The following is a 20637-nucleotide window of genomic DNA, read 5'->3' as shown; positions in this document are numbered from 1 at the left end:
GAAAATTTCTGCTGCCTGTAGTGTCTTCTCAGGGAAGGCGTAAAACCCCTCTTTTCAAGGGTGTACCTGGTTATGTTAGAATCACCCAGAATAATCTCCCTTTTGAGTAATTCAGAGTCCCATCAAAGACATCTTAAGTACATCTGCAAAATCCATTTACCTCTGCTATGTCATAATCTGATCACAGCAGTTATATCCAGCCTATTCATGGGTCCCTCCCATGCTCATGAGTGAGGATTATACAGGGTGTATACCTTGGGGGTGGGAATTTTGCTAGCCATCTTAGAATTCTGTCTACCATGTTTATCTAGGACATGCATAAGTAAGACTGGCATTCTCTTTCAACTGCCATTGTATAGTGGTGAAGAATCTGATGACTCCTAGTACCATTTGGTGCCACTGCCTCGGTTCATGCTAAGGGCCAGCAGGTTTACTCATTGTTGGTTTTGCACCACAGTGCAAGTGCCAACCCCATAAAAGCATGATTATGAAAATAGTTTTTCATAATCTATGGAGCCCAGGGGTCCTTGAAACACTCTTTGAGAACAACCATTTGTGGAGATGACCTTACACAGCCATGTGGCATCAGTATGTTTTCATTCAGGTCAGTGATGTTTTCGATATCAGTGTACAGCAATCATGTATTGTGGTGCTACAGCAGGCAGGAAGGTTGCTTTAGATGTCTTTTGTTGTATGAAGCTACACCTTTTCAGTTTTACTTCTGTAGAAAGTAATATAAATTAATGCAGCCTTTTGAGAGGGCAGTTTAGTAAAATATTTGAATGGGCAGTTCTACTTCAAAGCATTTTCCCTCTAGGTATATGTATGCATGTGTGCAGTGGTACATTTTAAATGATGTTTGTGATTTCTTGTGTTTTGTACCAGCCAAAAATTAAACACCCTTAAATCCCACTAGTGAAATATACAAATTCTAAACCATTCATACTCTGAAGCCATTGCAAAAAATAAGGTAGAGCTCTGGAACTGACATGAAAAAGGCAAGTCACAGAACAGGATGTATGTAGTATGAATCAATTTCTATCAAATATAAGTGGATGTGAGCACACACACATAGGCCTGCAGGCAGATCTGAAAGGGTACAGAGCAGCCCCCTCTTGGGATAGATTTGAGGCTGGCTTTTTTTCTTATAATCTACACCACTGGGTATTTTTTATATTGAGCAAGTATTACCTTTATAATAAACCTTAAAAATTAAAGTGATCTTTACTAATGAGGAAGAACTCTAGATTAGAACTGGAGAACTAGAGAGGCTTTCCCCCTCATTGTTTGGATGAGAGGGACTTGCCCAAGGTCGCGCTGCAAGCCAGCAGCACAACTGGCCTGAAGTGCAGGGATCCTGGCTTTACCTTGGGGGCCTTTTCTTCTACAACATGTTGCCATGAGAAGTGTCTGCATAGAGAAGGTACTGATGACCCAAAAGACGAGTTTAGGGTCAATTGGTGTGCTTTGGCCAAAGAAACCCTGGAAAATCCTCTATTCATGAACAGGTCAACCTGCCCCAAAGAGTTATTGGAATACTTCAAAATCAAAAGTACAAGCTTTGATATATAGTGCCTGCTGGTCTGCTTGGCAGCTCTCCTACTGAATGGAAGATTAGATTAAAAAATCTAGAAAGCTGAAAAAGGGACTTCTCTTTAAGAGGTAAGCACAGTGCAATAACAGAAAAGTTGTAACTTCAGGGCCCCAAGAAAGGTGGTATTCTGTATACTCATGTCAAAGTGACAGAACTGTATTATTTGCTCTGTAAAGATTTACTATTGCTCTGTAAAGATTTGCTATCTGGAAGGTTATCAGTGTTACACAAACCACTGGCCATAGGAAGGAACAAGCTTCAGTTCTCTGGAAAGTTGCCTGTGTATACCATCTCATTCCTAGATGTTCTTATCCAGTGTCATTTTTTTTTTTTGAGGTGCAGTTTTGCTCTTGTTGCCCAGGCTGGAGTGCAATGGCATGGTCTCAGCTCATAGCAACCTCTGCCTTCAGGGTTCAAGCGATTCTCCTGCCTCAGCCTCCCAAGTAGCTGGGATTACAGGCTCCCACCACCACGCCCGGCTAATTTTTGTGTTTTTAGTAGAGACGGGTTTTCACCATGTTGGCCAGGCTGGTCTTGAACTCCTGACATCAGGTGATCTGCCCACCTCGGCCTCCCAAAGTGCTGGGATTACAGGCTTGAGCCTTCACGCCCGGCCTTCTACTGCCATTTTTCCGAAGTCAGGTCTACATGATTTGTTGTTTTATTTTTAGTGTCAATTAATAGATATTCCCGAGTCTCTGCAGACCAGCCATTTGCGTGTCAGACCTTTTTTTGCATCAGAAATTACCTTGATAAGCCTGGACAACTTAGCAAGACCCCATCTCTACAAAAGATGAAAAAATTAGCTGGGCGTAGTGGTGCATGCCTGTAGTCCCAGCTGCTCAGCAGGCTGAGGTGGGAGAATCACTTGAGCCTGGGAGTTCTACACTGTGGTGAGCTATGATCGTGCCACTGCACTGCAGCCTGGGTGACAGAGTGAAACCCAGTCTCAAAAAACACGAAATTACCTTGATGCTCAAATCGTGGTAATTTGACTTTTAATTTTGAGGTAATTGTAAATTCACATGAAGTTGTAAGAAATAATACAGAGAGATCCTATGCACCCCATACCCAGTTTCCCCCAGTGGTAACATCCTGCAAAACTATAGTATAAGATCACAACCAAGATATTGACATTGATATAGTCTGGTGATCTTATTCAGATTTCCTCAGTTTTACTTCTACTGAGTGTGTGTGTGTGTTTACTTCTATGCAGTTTTATCACTTGTGTGGGTATGTGTATCTACCATGACAGTCTAGACAGAACTATTTCATCACCACAAAGATCCCTCTTGTTGCCCTTTTGTAAACACAGACACTCCCTCTTGCCACCCACTCCTTGCCTGTCTCTAACCCCTGACAACCATTAATTTGTTCTCCATCTGTAGCATTTGGCAATTTCAAAAATGGAATCACAGAGTATATACTGTTTTGGGACTGGCTTTTTTCACTCAACATAATTCCCTTGAGATCCTTCCGAGTCACCGTATATATCAATAATTTGTTGCTTTTCCTCACTGAACAGTATTTCATGGTGTGGACGTACCATAGTTTGTTTAACCATTCGCTTTTTGGAGGTCATCTCGGTTGCTCCCAGTTTTTGACTATTATAAGCACTTACATACACGTTCTTATGTGAATATGACTCTTCATTTCTGTGGGATAAATGCTAAGTTGTGTGAGTGCTGGGTTGTGTGGTTGTTATAGGTTTAGTTTGTTAAGACATTACCAACACATTTTTGTGGTGAGAACATTCAAGATCTACTCTCTTGGCAATTTTTGAGTATATAATATATTATTATTAACTATAGTCACCCTGCTCTATAATAAATCTCCAGAACTTATTCCTCCTGTCTAACTGAAACTTTGCACCCTTTGACTAGCATCTCCCTACTCCCCACCCCAGCCCCTGGCCACCAGTATTCTGCTCTATGCTTCTATGAGTTCAGTTTTGGTTTTTTTTCTAATTTTCTTTGAGTTGTAAAGCTGGGTTGTTTATTTGAGATCTTTTTGTTTGTTTGTTTGTTTGTTTGTTTGTTTTGAGTCAGAGTCTCGCTCTGTTGCCCAGGCTGGAGTGCAATGGCGCCATCTCAGGTCACTGCAACCTCCGCCTCCTGGGATTACAGGCATCTGCCACCACACTTGGCTAATTTTTGTATTTTTAGTAGAGTTTCAGTTTTATTTTTATTTTGTTTTATTTAATTTAATAGAGACAGGGTCTCACCATGTTGCCTAGGCTGGTATCGAACTCCTGTGCTCAGATGAACCTCCTGCCTCGGCCTCCCAAAGTGCTGGGATTACAGGCATGAGCCACCACGCCTGGCCAGATTTTCTATTTCTTCTTGGGTCAGCTTCAGTAGTTTATATCTTTCCAGGAGTTTGTCCATTTCATCTAGGCTGCCCAATTTATTGGCATACTTTTGTCAATGATATTCCCTTAAAATCCTTTTTATTTCTATTAAGTCATTAGTGATATCCTTTCATTTCTCATTTCAGTAATGAGTCCTCTCTCTTTTTCTTTGTCAATCTTGCTAAAGGTTTGCCAATTTTGTTGATCTTTTCAAAAACCATCTTTTGTTTTTATACACTTTATTGTTCTTCTGTTACTTATTTCATCTGTTTCTACTAGAGATGGGGTTTCACCATGTTGGCCAGGCTGGTCTCTTGGCCAGGCTGTTCTCGAACTCCTGACCTCGTGATCTGCCCACCATGGTCTCCCAAAGTGCTGGGATTATAGGCATGAGCCACCGTGCCTGGAGAGATCTTTGTTTTTTGTTTAGGTTGGCATTTATTGCTATAAAGTTCTCTCTCAGGACTGCTCTTGCTGCATCTCATAAGTTTTGGTATGTTGTGTTTCTATTTTTATTTGTCTCAAAAATTTTTTTGATTTCCCTTTTGATTTCTTCTTTGACCCATTGGTTGTTCAGGAGAATGTTGTTCAATTTCCACACATTTGTGAATTTTCCAATTCTCTGTTCAAACTTCTAGTTTTGTACCATTGTGGGTGGAAAAGACACTTGATATGATTTCAATCTTGTTAAATTTATTAAGACCTTTTCTGTGACCTAACATGTGACCTATCCTGGAGAATGTTCCATGTGTGCTTGAAAAGAATGTGAATTCTGCTGCTGTTGGATAGAATGTTTTGTGTATGTCTGTTAGGTCCATTTGGTCTAGAGTGTTGTCCTGGCCCACTGTTTCCTTATTGATTTTTCTGTCTGGATGACCTGTCCATTGTTGAAAATGGAATATTTTCATCTTCTTAAACAGGTCTTTTACAGAGGAAATGTTTTAATTTTCACAAGGTGGATGTATCAATTTTTCTTTTTATGAAACGTGGCTTTGTTGTCAATTGTGTGAACTCTTTACCAAGCTCTCAGTCCCAAAGATTTTTTTTATGTTTTCTTTTGAAGTTTCATAACTTTATATTTAAGTAAAGATGATCATCCATTTTGAGCTCATTTTTAATAAGGTGTGAGGATTAGGTTGAGATTCATTGTTTTTACCTATTGATGCCCAATTACTCCAGCACCGTTTGTTCAAAAGACTATGCTTTATCAAATTGCTTTTGTACCTTTATCAAGAATCACTTGAGTGTATTTGGGGTCTTTTTGGGCTCTTCATTCTGTTTGATTGATCTGTCTGTCTGTCCCTCTGCCACAGTCCTGATTACTATAACTATAAATTCAGCTTTAATATTGGTTAGAGTGATTTGTTCCACTTTATTCTGCTTTGTCAAGTTCTTTTAAGGTTCTTCTAGGGCCTGTGCCTTTTCATATAATTTTAGATTAAGTTTGTCTTTGCCTAGTCTAGAAAAAAACTTACTGGGATTATGATAGGATGTGTATTAAACATAGATCCATTTTGGGACAGTTGACATTTTTACTTTGTGGAGTCTTCTAATCCATGAATACGGTAAGTCTCTCAATTGATTTATGTCTTCTTTGATGTCTTTTCTTGAGAACACTGTAAATTTTGGTATAGAGGATCCTGTACATGTTTAAATGTATGTTTAAATATTTTCTTTTCTAGCCGGGCATGGTGGCTCACGCCTGTAATCCCAGCACTTTGGGAGGCCGAGGCGGGCAGATCACGAGGTCAGGAGTTCGAGACCAGCCTGACCAACATGGTGAAACTCTGTCTTTAATAAAAATACAAAAATTAGTGGGGTATAGTGGCACGCATCTGTAATCGCAGTTACTCAGGAGGCTGAGGCAGGAGAATTGCTTGAACCCGGGAGGTGGAGTTTGCAGTGAGCTGAGTTCTCGCTATTGCACTCCAGCCTGGGCGACAAAGTGAGACTCTGTCTCAGAAAAAAAAAAAAAGGCTGGGCACGGTGGCTCCCGCCTGTAATCCCAGCACTTTGGGAGGCCGAGGCGGGCAGATCACGAGGTCAGGAGATCGACACCATCCTGGCTAACACGGTGAAACCCCGTCTCTACTAAAAATACAAAAAATTAGCTGGGCGTGGTGGCAGGCGCCTGTAGTCCCAGCGACTCAGGAGGCTGAGGCAGGAGAATGGCGTGAACCTGGGAGGCAGAGCTTGCAGTGAGCCAAGATCACGCCACTGCATTCCAGCCTGGGCGACAGAGCGAGACTCTGTCTCAAAAAAAAAAAAAAAAATTGTCTTTTCTTTTTTTTGAGCCTGAGTCTCGCTCTGCTGCCCAGACTGGAGTGCAGTGGCGTGATCTTGGCTCACTGCAGCCTCCACCTCCCTGACTCAAGCAAGATTCTCCCACCTCAGCCTCCCAAGTAGCTGGGACTACAGGCACATAACACCATACCTGGCTAACTTTTGTATTTTTAGTAAAGATGGGATTTCACCATGTTGCCCAGGCTGGTCTCAAACTCCTGAGCTCAGGTGATCTGCCCACTTTGGCCTCTCAAAGTGCTGGCATTATAGGCGTGAGCCACCGTCCCATCCTAAATATTTTCTTTGGAGCAATTGTGAATGGCTAATTTTGGGTTTGATATGTTCACTGCTATGATATGTGATCAATATTGTTGAACTTGTATCCTGAGACCTTGCTGAACTCACTTATTCTAGAAATTTTTTGTAGATTTCTTGGAATTTTCTATGTACATGATCATGTCATCTGCAAATAGAAACATATATAGTTCTTCCTTTCCAATCTGTATATATTTTTTCATATTGCAATGCTAGACATTTCAGTACCATATTAAATAAGAGTGGTAAGAGTGATGTCCTTGCTGTTTCAGACCTTAAAGAAAGAGCATTCAGTCTTTCACCATTAAGTCTGACGATAGCTATAGGTGTTTTCTAGATGTTCTTTATGAAGTTGAGATAGTTCCCCTTTATTTCTAATTTGCTGAAAGTATTTTTTTTCCATAAATGGGTGTTAGATTTTTTCATGTCCATTGATATGTGATTTGTCTTCTTTGGCCTGTTGACAGGGTAGATTACATTGATTTTCAAGTATTGATCCAACTTGCCTGATTGGAATAAATTCCATTTTTCATGCTGTTTAATTCTCTTTACACATTCTATTCTGTTTGCTAATATTTTGTTGAAGATTTGGCATGTAAATTGATGAGAGACATTAGTCTATATATATATATATTTTTAATAAGGTCTTGATCTGGTTTGGCTCTGTGTCCCCATCCAAATCTCATCTCGAATTGTAATCCCCAGGCATCTAGGGAGGGACCTGGTGGAAGGTGATTGGATCATAGGGATGGTTCCCCATGCTGTTCTCACGATAGCGAGTGAGTTCTCACAAGAGCGGATGATTTTTAAAGTGTTTGGCAGTTCCCGCTTTGCTCCTCTCTCTCTCCTGCCACCTTGTGAAGTGAAGAAGATGCCAATCTCCCTTTTGCCTTCCACTATGATCGTAAGTTTTTTGAGGCCTCCCCAGCCATGAGGAACTGTAAGTCAATTAAACCTCTTTTCTTTATAAATTACCCTGTCTCAGGCAGTGTCTTTATATCAGTGTGAAAACGAACTAATACAGGTCTTTATCTGTGTTTGTTACCAGGGTAATACTGGCCTTACAAAATGAGTGGGGAAGTATTTCCTCTTGTCTCCTTTCTGGAAGAGATTGTATACAATTGGTGATAATTCCTTTTTAAATGTTTGGTAGAACTCTCCAGGTAAATCACCAAGTCCTGGAGGTTGAGGTTTTGTTTTTTTGTTTTTTTTGGTTTTTTTTGTTTTTTTTTTTGAGACGAAGTTTCACTTTTGTTGCCCAAGCTGGAGTGCAATGGCGTGATCTCGGCTCACTGTAACCTCCGCCTTCCAGGTTCAAGCAAATCTCCTGTCTCAGCCTCCCGAGTAGCCGGGATTATAGGCATGCACCACCACACCCGGCTAATTTTATATTTTTAGCAGAGACAGGGTTTCTCCATGTTGGTCAGGCTGATCTCGAACTCCTGACTCAGGTGATCCACCCACCTCGGCCTCCCAAAGTGCTGGGATTACAGTTGTGGGCCACTGCACCCAGCTGAGTTTTTTATTATTGTGGTAAGTATACATATAAAATCTACTGTTTTAACCATTTTTAACTGTATTATTCAGTGGTACTTAGTAGACATTTGTCCCTCCTTTAGTATTTGCTGGGCATTGGTTCTGGGACCCCCTGCAAATACCAAAATCCTTTGATGTTCAATTCTCTGATATGAAATGGCATAGTATTTGCATGTAACCTACACATATCCTCCCATATAGCTTAAATCATTTCCAGATTACTTATAATACCTAATACAATATAATGCTATGTAAATAGTTATTATACTGTATTTTAAAAATTTATATTATTTTTATAGTTGTATTATTTTTTGCTTTTTGTTCTTTGAATATTTTGATCCATGGTTGGTCAAACACATGATTCTGGATGTGGAACCTATGGATATGGAGGATCATCGGTATTCACAATGTTATGCAGCTGTTACCATGATCATTTCCAAAAGTTTTTCATAAGCCCAGCTAGAAACCCTATACCCCTACAACAGTAACTCCTCATTTCTCCTTACTCCTAGCCCCTGGTAACCTCTGCTATACTTTCTGTCTCTAAGAATTTGCCCATTCTAGGTACCTCTTATAAGCAGAATTGCACAATATTTGTTCTTTTGTGTCTGGTTTATTTCACTTAATGTAATGTTTTCCAGGTTTATCCATGTTGCAGCATGTACCAGAGTTTCTTTCTTTTAAGGCTGAATAATATTGCATTATATGTATATACCATATTTTGCTTCTCCGTTTATATGTTGATGGCCATTTGTGTTGTTTCCACCTTTTGGCTGTTGTGCATAGTGCTGTTAGGAGCATTGGTGTACAGATTTCTGTTAGAGTCTCTGCTTTCAATTCATTTGGGTATGGACCTAGAAGTGGAATTGCTGGATCATATGGTAACTCTGTTTCACATTTTGAGGAAGTACCAAACTGTTTTCCACAGCAGCTGCACCATTTTACATTCCCACCAGCAATATACCAGGGTTCCAATTTCTTTATGTCCTCACCAATACCTGTAATTTTTCATTTTTCTTTTAATAATAGCCATCCTAATGGGTGCAAACTGGTATCTCATTGCAGTTTTTATTTGCATATCCCTAATGACTAGTGACACTGAGCAGCTTTTCATGTGCTTATTGGTCATTTGTATATCTTCTTTGAAGATATGTCTATTCAAGTCCTTTGCCCATTTTAAAACCACTTTTTTGGTTTTTTTCCTTTTTTTTTTTTTGAGACAGGGTCTTGCTTTGTCACCCAGTCTGGAGTGCAGTGGTATGATCTCAGCTTACTGCAACCTCCATCTCTGGGCTCAAGCAGTCCTCCTACTTCAGCCTCCTGAGGCGGTGGGACTACAGGTGTGCCACCACACCTGTCTAATTTTTGTGTTTTGTTTTTTTTTTTTTTTTTTTTGGTAGAGACAGGGTTTCACCATGTTGTCCAGGCTGGTCTTGAACTTCTGGACTCAAGTAATCCACCTGCCTCAGCCTCCCAAAGTTCTGGGATTACAAGCATGAGCCACTGTGCCTAGCCTTAAAATCAGGGTTTTTGTTGTTGTTGACTTGTATAAGTTCTTTATATAGTATGGATATTAATCCCTTATTGGATGTAAGATTTGTAAATGTTTTCTCCCGTTCTTGTGAGTTATCTTTTTACTCTCTTGATATTGTCCTTTGATGCACAAAAGTTTTTAATTTTAGGCTGGGCATGGTGCACATGCCTATAATCCCAGCACTTTGGGATGCCAAGGCAAGTGGATGGCTTAAGTCCAGGAGTTTGAGACCAGCTTTGCCAACATGGGGCAACCCTGTCTGCACAAAAAATGCAAAAATTAGCTGGGCATGGTGGTGCACGCCTGTAGTCCCAGCTACTCAGAAGGCTAAGATAAGAGGATCACTTGAGTCTGGAAGGCGGAGGTTGCACTGAGTGGCATGATTGTGCCACTGCACTCCAGCCAGCCTGGGTGACAGAGTGAGACCCTGTCTCAAAAAAAGTTTAAAATTTTGATGAAGATCAATTTATTTATTTTGTTTTTGTTGTTGATGTTGCCTGTGCTTTTGGTATCATATCCAGGAAATCATCATCAAATCCAGTATCATGAAACTTTTTCATAATATTTTCTCCTGAGAGTTTTATAGTTTTAGCTTTTATATTTAGGTCTTTGAACTATTTCTTTTTTTCATGCCACCATGTCTAAGAATCTTCTATCTATTTTGAGTTAATTTTTGTATATAGTATAGGTCAGGGTCCGAAATCATTCCTTTGCATGTGGCTATCCAATTTTCCCAGCACGATTTGTTGAAAAGACTGTCCTTTCCCCGATCGAATGGTCTTGACATACTGTTGAGAATCTAGTGACCGTATATGCAAGGGTTTATATCTGGGCTTGCTTGCTTCCTTCCTTCCTCCTTTCCTTTCCCTTTTCCTTTCCTTTCTCCCCTTTCCCTTCCTTCCCTTCTTCCCTCCCTTTGTTCTCCCATCCTCCCTCCCTCCCTCCCTCCCTTCCTCCCTTCCTTCCTTCCTTTCCTCCCTCCCTCCCTCCCTTCCTTCCTTCCTTCCTTTCCTCCCTCCCTCCCTTCCTTCCTTCCTTTCCTCCCTCCCTCCCTCCCTTCCTCTCTTCTGTCCTCCTTCTCCTCCTTCTTCTCCTTCTCCTTCTTCTCCTCCTTCTTCTTCTTTTTTTTTTGACGGGGTCTCATTCTGTCGCCTATGCTGGAGTACAGTGGTGTGGTCACGGCTCACTGCAGCCTCCACCTGGGCTCAAGCAATCTTTCTATCTCAGCCTCTCAAGTAGCTGGAACCACAGGTGCACGCCACCACACCTGGCTAATTTTTTGTAGAGATGGGATTTCACAATGTTGCCAGGCTGGCCTTGAACTCCTGGGCTCAAGCAGTCCACCTGCCTCAGCCTCCCAAAGTGTTGCGATAACAGGCGTGAGCCACTGCACCCGGCCTATTTCTGGGCTTCCTATTATATTTCATTGGTTTGTATGTCTGTTCTTGATGTCAGTACCACACGTGTTGTGATATTTGTAGTTTTGTAGTAAGTTTTAAAATCAGGAAGTCTGACTCTTCTATGTTCTTTTTCTAGATTGTTTTGGCTGTTTGAGATTCCTTGAAATTCCATGTGAATTTTAGGATGAATTTGTCTATTTCTGCAACAAATGTCATTGGGATTTTGGTAGGGATTCCATTGAATCTGTAGATTGCTTTAGATAGTATGCATTGCCATTTTAACAATTTAGTGTCTTCTAATCCATGAACACAGGATTAGGTTGTATTTTGATAGTTGGTGGTTTTTGAGAAATTGGTCCATTTCTTCCAAGTTGTCAAATATGTGAGCTAAAAAATGTTCATATTATTCCATTATTATTCTTTTAATGGTTACAAGATCTACAGTGTCCCATTTCAGTCCTTTTATTGGCATATCATCTTTTTAAACTTTTATGTTTGTTAGTAAGGCTAGAGGTTTATCCCTTTTTACTGTATAAATAAGCTTTTGGTTTTATTGATTTTTTTTTTTTAGTATTGCATTCTTATTTTCAGTTTCATGGATCTCTGCTCTTGTGTTTATTATTTCCATCTGCTTGCTTTGGTTTTGTTTTTCTAGTATCTAGCTAGCTTCTTTTTCTAGCATCTTGAATTATAACTTAGATTATTGATTTGAGGCTCTTCTTCATGTCTAACTTATGCATTGAGTGCTATAAACTTCTCTCTGCACTGCTTTAGATCCCACATATTTTGCTATGTTGTGTTTTCATTTTCACACAGTTCTATGTATTTTTTAAAATTTCCTTTGAAACTTTTTCTTTGACCCTTGTTTTATTTAGAAATATGTTGTTTAATATCCAAATGTTTAGAGATTTTCTTGTTTTCTATGGTTTCTTCTCTGTTTCTAATTTGAATTAAGTATAATCAATGATACCTCTCTGCATAATTTCAATACTTTTAAATTTGTTGAAGTTTATTTCCTGGTTCAGAATATGATCTCAGGTGAATATTCTGTGAGTGCTTAAACAATTGTTTACTCTGCTGTAATTGGCTGGTGTGTCCTGTTGTGCCAATTAAATCCCATTGGTTGATTATTGTTCACTCCTTCAATATCCTTGTAGATTTTCTGTCTAGTAGTTCTACCAATTGCTGAGAGTGGAGTGTTGAAGTCCCCAACTATAAATGTGCATTTGCTTATTTCTCCTTTTAGCTCTATCAGGTTTTACTTAATGTGTCTAGACACTCTATTGTTAGGTGCACACACATTCAGGATTGTTACGTCTTCCTGGTGGATTGATCCTTTTATCATTTTATAATATCCCTCTTCATTCCATCTGAGAACTGTTGGGTTATGACTTGACTTACTGTATTGTTTTTGTATTTTCTTTGCAGAAGATTCAGACCTACATTTCTTTGATCCACAGACAACACCAAAGGTCTATCGAAAAATGATAGGCAATACATTTTAAATGTCCCTAGGCAGTTTGGATATCACATTATTGCTCTGTAAAACTCATTTAGGTTTTTTCCCCAGATGCATCGCTGTTTCTCTCCCAGGTGCTTGCTGTATATAGCACTGTCTCTGTCTTTTCCCTCTATTAACTTCAATAGTGGGAACAGTTACAGCACAGTCTTCTGAAGTTCAAGAGAAGAATCATTTGGAAAATTCATGAATGCCATCTGTGTAATTGGTGTGAAAGAAGTCCATATTTGAAAGGAATCTGGTTGAGCCCAGACACCTGATGTTTATAATAGTAACCACAGTTATATAAAATTATATATGTGTGTGTTGTAAGCACTTTCCGTGTATAAGATACTACCACAGTGCACTGGGAATGCATCCTCAATCTGTCCATCCCTAGGCAGGATTAGCTATAGTTCAAGTGCCAGGTTGACAGTGGTGGAACCAAGGCTTGGAGCTCTCAAGCGCTCGTGCTCAAGCTCTAGAACTCCTCGGTCCATGTGGTCATCTCCCGCAGATCTGGGCTCAAGTCCCAGCTTTACCACTTACCTGGCCACATGTGGGACTATGTCTGCCTCATAACCCCCATCCCCTGAAGAAAAGTGAACAGAACCCACCTCATTTAAGCCTTTTATATCTCTTTGTCATCCATCTCAAAGTGATTCTGCAGAGGTCCTATAGGAGCCTCAAGGACCAAGACAAGAATATTCATGATGTGACTTCCCTGAGCCATGAATGGCTGCTGCATTTTGTTCCTAAATGTGCTCCCTTTGCTGTCCTCCCTTCCCCTTTTAGAGAGATGGAACCATGTAACCACCACGACCAAGAGGCCAGTAACCACCAGAGCTCCAGCAAATACTTTAGGTAAGGTGGCCGCTCTGAGGAGAGTAGTAAGGCAAGGATCCCATGGGGCTCCCTCTGAGACAGGATCCAAATGAGCTACCCATAGATGAATTAATTGATTATTTCTTTTATTTTGGGACCCCATGAAGGAAATGATTTTGACTTGGCTGATGCCCTGGATGATCGAAATGATCGAGATGATGGCCGCAGGAAACCAATTGCTGGAGGAGGAGGTGAGTCCCACCTGGTCTGGTTCTGTCTCATTAATTACATCATCCCACAGAGCCAGAGCCAGCCTGGGCCTGGCAGAGCTGGAGGCACTTCAAGCCACTGGAGAACCCTATAATGGTGGTACTCAAACTTTTTTGGTCTGGGGACTCCTGAAATCATTGAGATCTCAAGAGAGATTTTGCTTATGTGGGTCACGTTTATCAATACTCATCATCTTAGAATTTAAAACTGAAAGACTTTATTAATCAATCTAAAATGAACAACATTAAACCCATACATTTAACATAAATAACATTTTTATGAGAAATAACTATGCTTGGCAAGACAAAAACTTATATTGAGGAGAGCGGCATGCTGTTACATTTTTGCAGATTTCTCTCATGTCTGGCTGGATGGAAGCAGCTGGCTTCTCACAGGCACTTTATTCCATCGTGAGATGTTGTTTTGGTTGAAGTATATGAAGGAAATCTGGCCTCACACCCATAGGCAGTGGGGAAAGGGAGGAATATTTTCACAGACTTTTCAGATCCTTGTGGATAATCTTCTCGGATAGGACACCAAAACTTGGCCCCAACAAAAGCGGTTGTTTCTTACAGGTTAAGCATAGTGTGGAGTGTGAAACTCTATCAGTGAACTTTCCACACTTGGTTCCATGGGACTATCTTGTCCTTTCAGTGGACCTTTTACCCGTTCATAAATTTTCTGCTTCCTTGTGTCAGTTTCCTTGCTGCATAACAAAAATCAGAAACTCTGAGTTAAGGCAACACCCATTTATTATCCCACTGTTTCCTTTGGTCCGGAGTTGAGGAACAGCTAAGCTGAGTTTTCTGCTCAGGAGCTCATATAGCTGCAGTCAAGGTGTTGGTGAGGGCTGGGGTCTCGTCTGAAGTTGGGTTCCCTTCCAAGCTCAATTGGTTGTTGACAGTACATTCCCTTGCAGCTATAGGAATAATGACTGCTTGCTGCTTCAAGACTAGCAGGAGAATGACCAACAGACGGGTTGGTAGGGGGAGAAAGGAGGAGAGACCGACCGACTCTGTTGCTTCTCATGTCTGAGCTCAGAGAAGGCCTGAACCTGCTTTTGAGGATGTCACCTGATTAAGTCATGCCCATCTAGGATAATCTCCTTTTTGATGAATGCAAAGTCAAATTGATTTGGTACCTTAATCACCTCTGCAAAATCCCTTCACCTTTGGCATGTAATCTAACCTAATCACGGGAGTGATATAGCCATCCTATCCATGGTTCCACTCACACTCAGAGTGGTGGGACATTATGCGGGACATGTACACCAGTGGGAGGGGGTCTGGGGGGACCTCTTAGAATTTCATGAAGGGCATTCTTAAGTGGAACTGGGAATCATTTTCTGAATTTTGGGCAACATTAGCACAAGTTTCTTGTTGCTGATTTTTTTTTCTTGTTGTTGAAATGTATGTTTTATTTTCTCCAGGTTTTTCAGACAAGGATCTTGAAGACATAGTAGGGGGTGGAGAATACAAACCTGACAAGGGTAAAGGTAGGAGCATTGATTTGTGCCAACACAATCCTTATTCTGGTGAAAAAGGTGATTATGCAGCAACCAGATTAATTGAGCCTCTCGGAAATGAGTGGTAGTTCCCAGACATCCCAGCCTGCCAGTTGGGGTTCATTTGGAATGATGTGAGCCATGCAGTTCAAGGGGGGGATTTATAAGCCATCTTGGAAAAGCCCCACATTTCCCCTGATGTTCCTTAAGCAGCAGTGCTGATAGGTTAACGTTTCATGCTGGCTGAAGCCTATTTGCCAAGGCAACACCACCAATGATAATAACTGGGGGCCAGTGGACTCTGAAAGCAGCCCTCTCAACCTCAAGAGACTCACTCACTCTTGGGATGGGAGGAGCAAAGTCATCATGACGAGCATTTTTTTTAAGAGACCCATAGCAAGTCAGATATCTTTTAAAATACCTTTTTATTTTGAAATGGTTCTCACAAGAAGTTGTAAAAATAGTTCAAGAGAGTTCATGTGTACACTTCACCTAGCTTCTCCTTATATAACCATAGTCATTGTCAAAACCAGGAAGTCAACATTAGTACAGTACTGTTAAGTCAGCTACAGACCTTGTTCAGATTTCATCAGATTTTGCATGCATTCAGATATGCGTGTGTGAGCGAGTATGGGTAGGTCTATAAAATGTTATGTGTGTAGATTTGAGTAACCATTACCATAATTAGCAGGCAGAACTGTTCCATCGCCACAAAGAAGTTCCCTCATGTTACCCCAGAATAGTCATGTCCTCCCCAAGGCCAGATAGTGTTAATTCCCCAAACTACCAAAGATTTCAACCTTTTATCGTAGTATACATCAAGTCTGGAGGGAATATTAGCCAGATTTGTTGATGTGGCAACAGGCTAGTGATTGTAACTTGTGGTTGTAACCTGTCGTGATTGTAACTTGTGATTATAATCTGTTGTGATAGCAACATGTTATGATGGTAAATTGTGGTAACTCTGGTTGTAACCTGTTGCAATGGCAAATTGCTGTTACACCCGGTTATAAGTGTGACAAGTTATGGGTGTATCTGGTTGTAACTCTGATACACTCCCCACAGTCTTGGCTGTGGTTACTAGTGTTTGCTCTTTTCTTGCAAGAACGGTGTGCCTTTCGTATGGGAATAGTGTTCTCTTCCGATTAAAGGATACCATAGTTAAATTTATCCTTCGAAACACCTTTCCAGACAGAGTCATCTCTACTAAAAAGCACAAAAAGCCTCTAAATGAAACCTACAGGTGTCAGGAGAACATGGAACATTTAAAGGGCAAATCCAGCAAATTAGCCAATTACTTCTGGGTGATAAGTGGTATTTCCAGATGGTGAAATGAGAGCAGTAGGCACACGTGTAAGCACACACATGAATGAAAGTCTGAATGGCATGTCAGGGGCTTTTCCTTATTAAAAGTGCATGTTTTAGCAAGGAAGAAGTGTTCAGGAATTCTTTAATTAGGCTCATATTTGAACTTCTCTTGTAAAGAATAATCAATTGTTAGCTTAAGTTATACCCTCTGCCATTATAGGTGTCAGGAAAAGAAGATAAAGGGGGTCGTGGAAAAAAGGACAAGTGTGAAACTGAAACATGGTTATGATAAGCACACCCTGGAATTCTCAGACACTGTCCTTTACACAAAAATATGCTAATGCTGTGAGCAAAGGTAAAACATCACATTTCAATAAATTATGATCTTCAGCATGAAAAGAATCCTAATTAATGCATTTTTCAGGCTTGGGTCTTAGGCACATAGATTCAGCTATATTTTGGAGTGTATTTTTGAAACAATACATTATTTGTTATGGATTTTTTTCTCAGGAAGACCTCTTACCCTGTAGAAGCCCCACATTTTGCCTATAGGTAACGATGACAGTCTTTTGTCAACGGGTCCTATTGCCTTTCTCTAAGAAGGTGATGGCCTATAAGCCCTCCTCCTCCGCCCTTATTTCCTTCCTGCCCAGCCTGGGCAGGACTCTGATTGTCCCCCATTTCTGCCAACAGACTGCTTTCCATAGCACTTTGAGAAATTTGAGGCCAATGTTTCAACTCCTCATGGCCCCCCTGCCATGTATACCCTAGAGTATGCAAGCCCCTACTCCCACTGTGGTTCCCAGTGGCTTCCTGATGGTCACAGCCCTCTGTCCTGTGTGGCCTCTGTAGCATTTGACTTTGATGATCACCTTCTCCTTAACATTCTTTCCTCCTGGGCCCTTTCTCACTCATTGACTGGTCTCATTCATGAGTCTCATTCACTGCTTCTTTCTGAACACTGCTGCCTCTTGGATTTATTTCCTTGGTGTCCAATTCTGTATGTCATTCTCTTTCACTGGGAAGGAGAATGGTATTAGAAACCAAGATCTGAGTATTCATTGCTTAGTGGTATATCGCTACTTCTAGACTGTCTAAGCAGACAGAGATAGGAAATAGGAAATATATGTATATATACTAACCCATGTGTCTTACTTCAGGCTGCTATAACAAATTACCACAGACTGGGTGATAATTAAGCAACAGACATTTGTTTCTCACAGTTCTAGAGGCTGGGAAGTCCAAGACCAAGTCATGGATAGATACAGTATCCAGTGAGGATCTGCATCCTCTTTTGGAGATGGCTATCTTCTTGTTGTGTCCCTGATTGGTGGAGAGGACAGAGTGGGGAGAAAGCTCTGGTGTCTCTTCTTATAAGGGTTCTAATCCTATCATGAGGGGTCAACCTTCATTACCTAATTAACTCCCAAAGACCCCACCTCCTAATATCATCACATTGGAGGTTAGGACTTCAACATATGACCTTGAGAGACGGGATACAAATGTTCAGTACATAACACCATATATATACACATATCCAAAATAATTTCTTTTAACCGTCAGCAGGTATATAACCTAAACATGACTTCATACTTACATCTCCAACTGTAATCCAGTGCCAGAAGGATTATTTTGATCTTCCTTTCTCGCTTACCTATAACTTTCCTCTCTGACAGTGAGACACCTAGCTCCTACTACCCGTCATTCATTTACTGTCTTACTCAATTCAGGTATACACGTATAGAGCATCAGAATTGCTAACTCATACCCCCAGGAGAAACAACTTTACCAACTAGAGTCTAGTGTTTATGTTCAGTTTCTTTTGTCTTTACCTTACAGTTTCCAGTCAAAATACTGTTTTTCAAAGTTACTTAGGTCGGTTCCTTTACCTTCCTCATCCATTCAGTACAGTAATGCCACCCATTTATAATGGAGTTAGATTCATTTGTCATAGTCTGCATTCCATCCTGGGAGTCCCCCAACCACCTGGTTGATGTTTTGTTCTTCTGCTTGTAGGCATTAAAGTTCACTCTTTGTAACATATAGTTCTATGGGTTTTGGCAAATGCATAGAGTCACATGTCCACCACCCAAGTACCATACAGAACAGTTTCCTCACCATGCAAGGACTTCTGTAGATGCCCTTGATAGTGAGCCACTCCCTCTTCCCTCAACCCTAATCTAGTTTCTATTAGCGCAACCACTGATTTGTTTACTTCTCTGTGGTTTTACCTTATCCAGGATGCCATAGAATTGGAGCCATACAGTATATAGGCTTTTCAGACTAGCTTCTTTCACTTAGCAATATGCATTTAAAGTTTTTTCATGTTTTTTCATAGCTTGGTAGTTTGTTCTTTTTAGCATTGAACAATATCCCATTGTATGGATGTACCACTTTGTTTATCCATTCACCTGCTGAAGGACATCTTGGTTGCTTCCAGTCTGGAGTGAATATGAATAAAACTGCTATAAATACTTTTTTTTTGAGATAGGATCTCACTCTGTTGCCTAGCCTGGAGTGCAGTAATGCAAACACAGTTCACTGAAGCATTGACCTCCTGAGCTCAAGCAATCCTCCCATCTCAGCCTCCTGAGTATCTGGGACCATAGATAACGCACCACCATACTTGACTAACTTTTAAAATTTTTGTAGGGATGGGGTCTTGCTATGTTGCCCAGGGTGGTCTCGAGCTCCTGGGCTCAGGTGATTCTCCTGCCTTGGCCTCCCAATATGCTGGGATACACGTGGGAGCCGTTGCGCCCAGCTATAAACATTTTTAAACATTACATACAGGTTTCTGTGTAGACATACACATAATACTTTATACTTTTGTTCTATGAACAACACTATGAAGAAAAGAAAAAGACAAGCCACAGATTTGGAGAAAATATTTGCAAAATCATATACCTGATAAAGGACTTGTATTCAGATGATATAAAGAATTCATAGGCCGGGCGTGGTGGCTCACGCCTGTAATCCCAGCACTTCTGGAGGCCGACATGGGTGGATCACGAGGTCAGGAGATCGAGACCATCCTGGCTAACATGGTGAAACCCTGTCTCTACTAAAAATACAAAAAATTAGCTGGGCATGGTAGCACATGCCTGTAGTCCCAGCTACTCGGGAGGCTGAGGCAGGAGAATCGCTTGAACCTGGGAGGTGGAAGTTGCAGTGAGCCGAAATCACACCACTGCACTCCAGCCTGGGTGACAGAGCAAGACTCTGTCTCAAAAAAAAAAAAAAGAAAAAAAGAATTCATAAGTCAACAATAAGAACTCAACCCCAATTTTAAAATGGGTAAAAAATATGAAGAGACTTCACCAAAGAAGAATATAAAATAGGAAAATAAGATATTCAACATCATTTCTCACTAGGGAAATACAAATGAAAACAAGATACCACTATGCACCTGTTAGAATGTCTAAAATCCAAAAAGCTGATAATATCAATTGCTGATGAGGATGCAGAGCAACAAGAACGCTCATTCATTGTTTGTGAGAATGCAAAATGGTACGGCCACTTTGGAAGAGAGCTTGACAGTTTATTGTAAAGTTCAACATAGACTTGCCATATGACCTAGCAGTCATACACTATTGCTGGTTTTTGCTCCGGTTGAACAGTCTGCCGACAGACTTAGGGAAGGGAAAAATGAGAGCAGCCTTGGGTAAAAATGCCGTGGACTCAAGCTGTTTTTACTGAAATCAAATGACTTTCCTGAAATGACTAACTTTTTGTCCAGGTTTATAGTTGCTTTTTGAGGAGAGGATTTGTTGATCTCCTTACTGTCTCATGCCAGAAGTCTCTTCCCTGGTATCTTTTGAATCTAGATTATTCTTTCTCTTTATCTCCCCTCAAGCCCAGGCCATCTTCACCCTCCCTTGGGATGACCAGCTAAGCGGTTAAGAGTGTTGACCTTAACCGCTTAACTGGTATCTTTGCTCCAGCTTGTCCTCCTTGCAGCCGCAAGAGAGAACCATCAAGAACATGAATCTGACCCTGTCATTCCTCTGTTTAAAAAATACTGTGTAACAGTGAAAAGACAAACAATCCAATTAAAAAATGAGCATAGGATTTGAACAGACACATCACAAAAGAAGTTACATGATGTTCAAAATAATTTATGTGTGTTGAACCAATCTTGCATCCTAGGGATAAAGTCTACTTGATCGTGTTGGATTAGCTTTTTGATATGCTGCTGGATTCAATTTGCTGGTATTTTG

General features: G+C 40.7%; 1 protein-coding gene across 3 annotated transcripts in view; it reads left to right on the top strand.

The window, feature by feature from the left end:
- CD99L2 (CD99 molecule like 2) overlaps positions 1–20637 on the top strand; it is a 131983-nt gene that overhangs the window by 89519 nt on the left and 21827 nt on the right. For all 3 annotated transcript variants that reach the window (XM_034949820.2, XM_034949818.3, XM_034949819.3), the window contains 3 exons: positions 13306–13374; positions 13503–13586; positions 15035–15100. In XM_034949820.2, the coding sequence (XP_034805711.1) occupies positions 13306–13374; positions 13503–13586; positions 15035–15100 (219 nt within the window). The remainder of the gene's footprint in view (positions 1–13305; positions 13375–13502; positions 13587–15034; positions 15101–20637) is intronic.

The sequence above is a fragment of the Pan paniscus genome, chromosome X, assembly GCF_029289425.2.
Source record: "Pan paniscus chromosome X, NHGRI_mPanPan1-v2.0_pri, whole genome shotgun sequence".
Taxonomy (NCBI): domain Eukaryota; kingdom Metazoa; phylum Chordata; class Mammalia; order Primates; family Hominidae; genus Pan; species Pan paniscus.
This window is presented reverse-complemented; position numbering and strand designations above follow the sequence as displayed.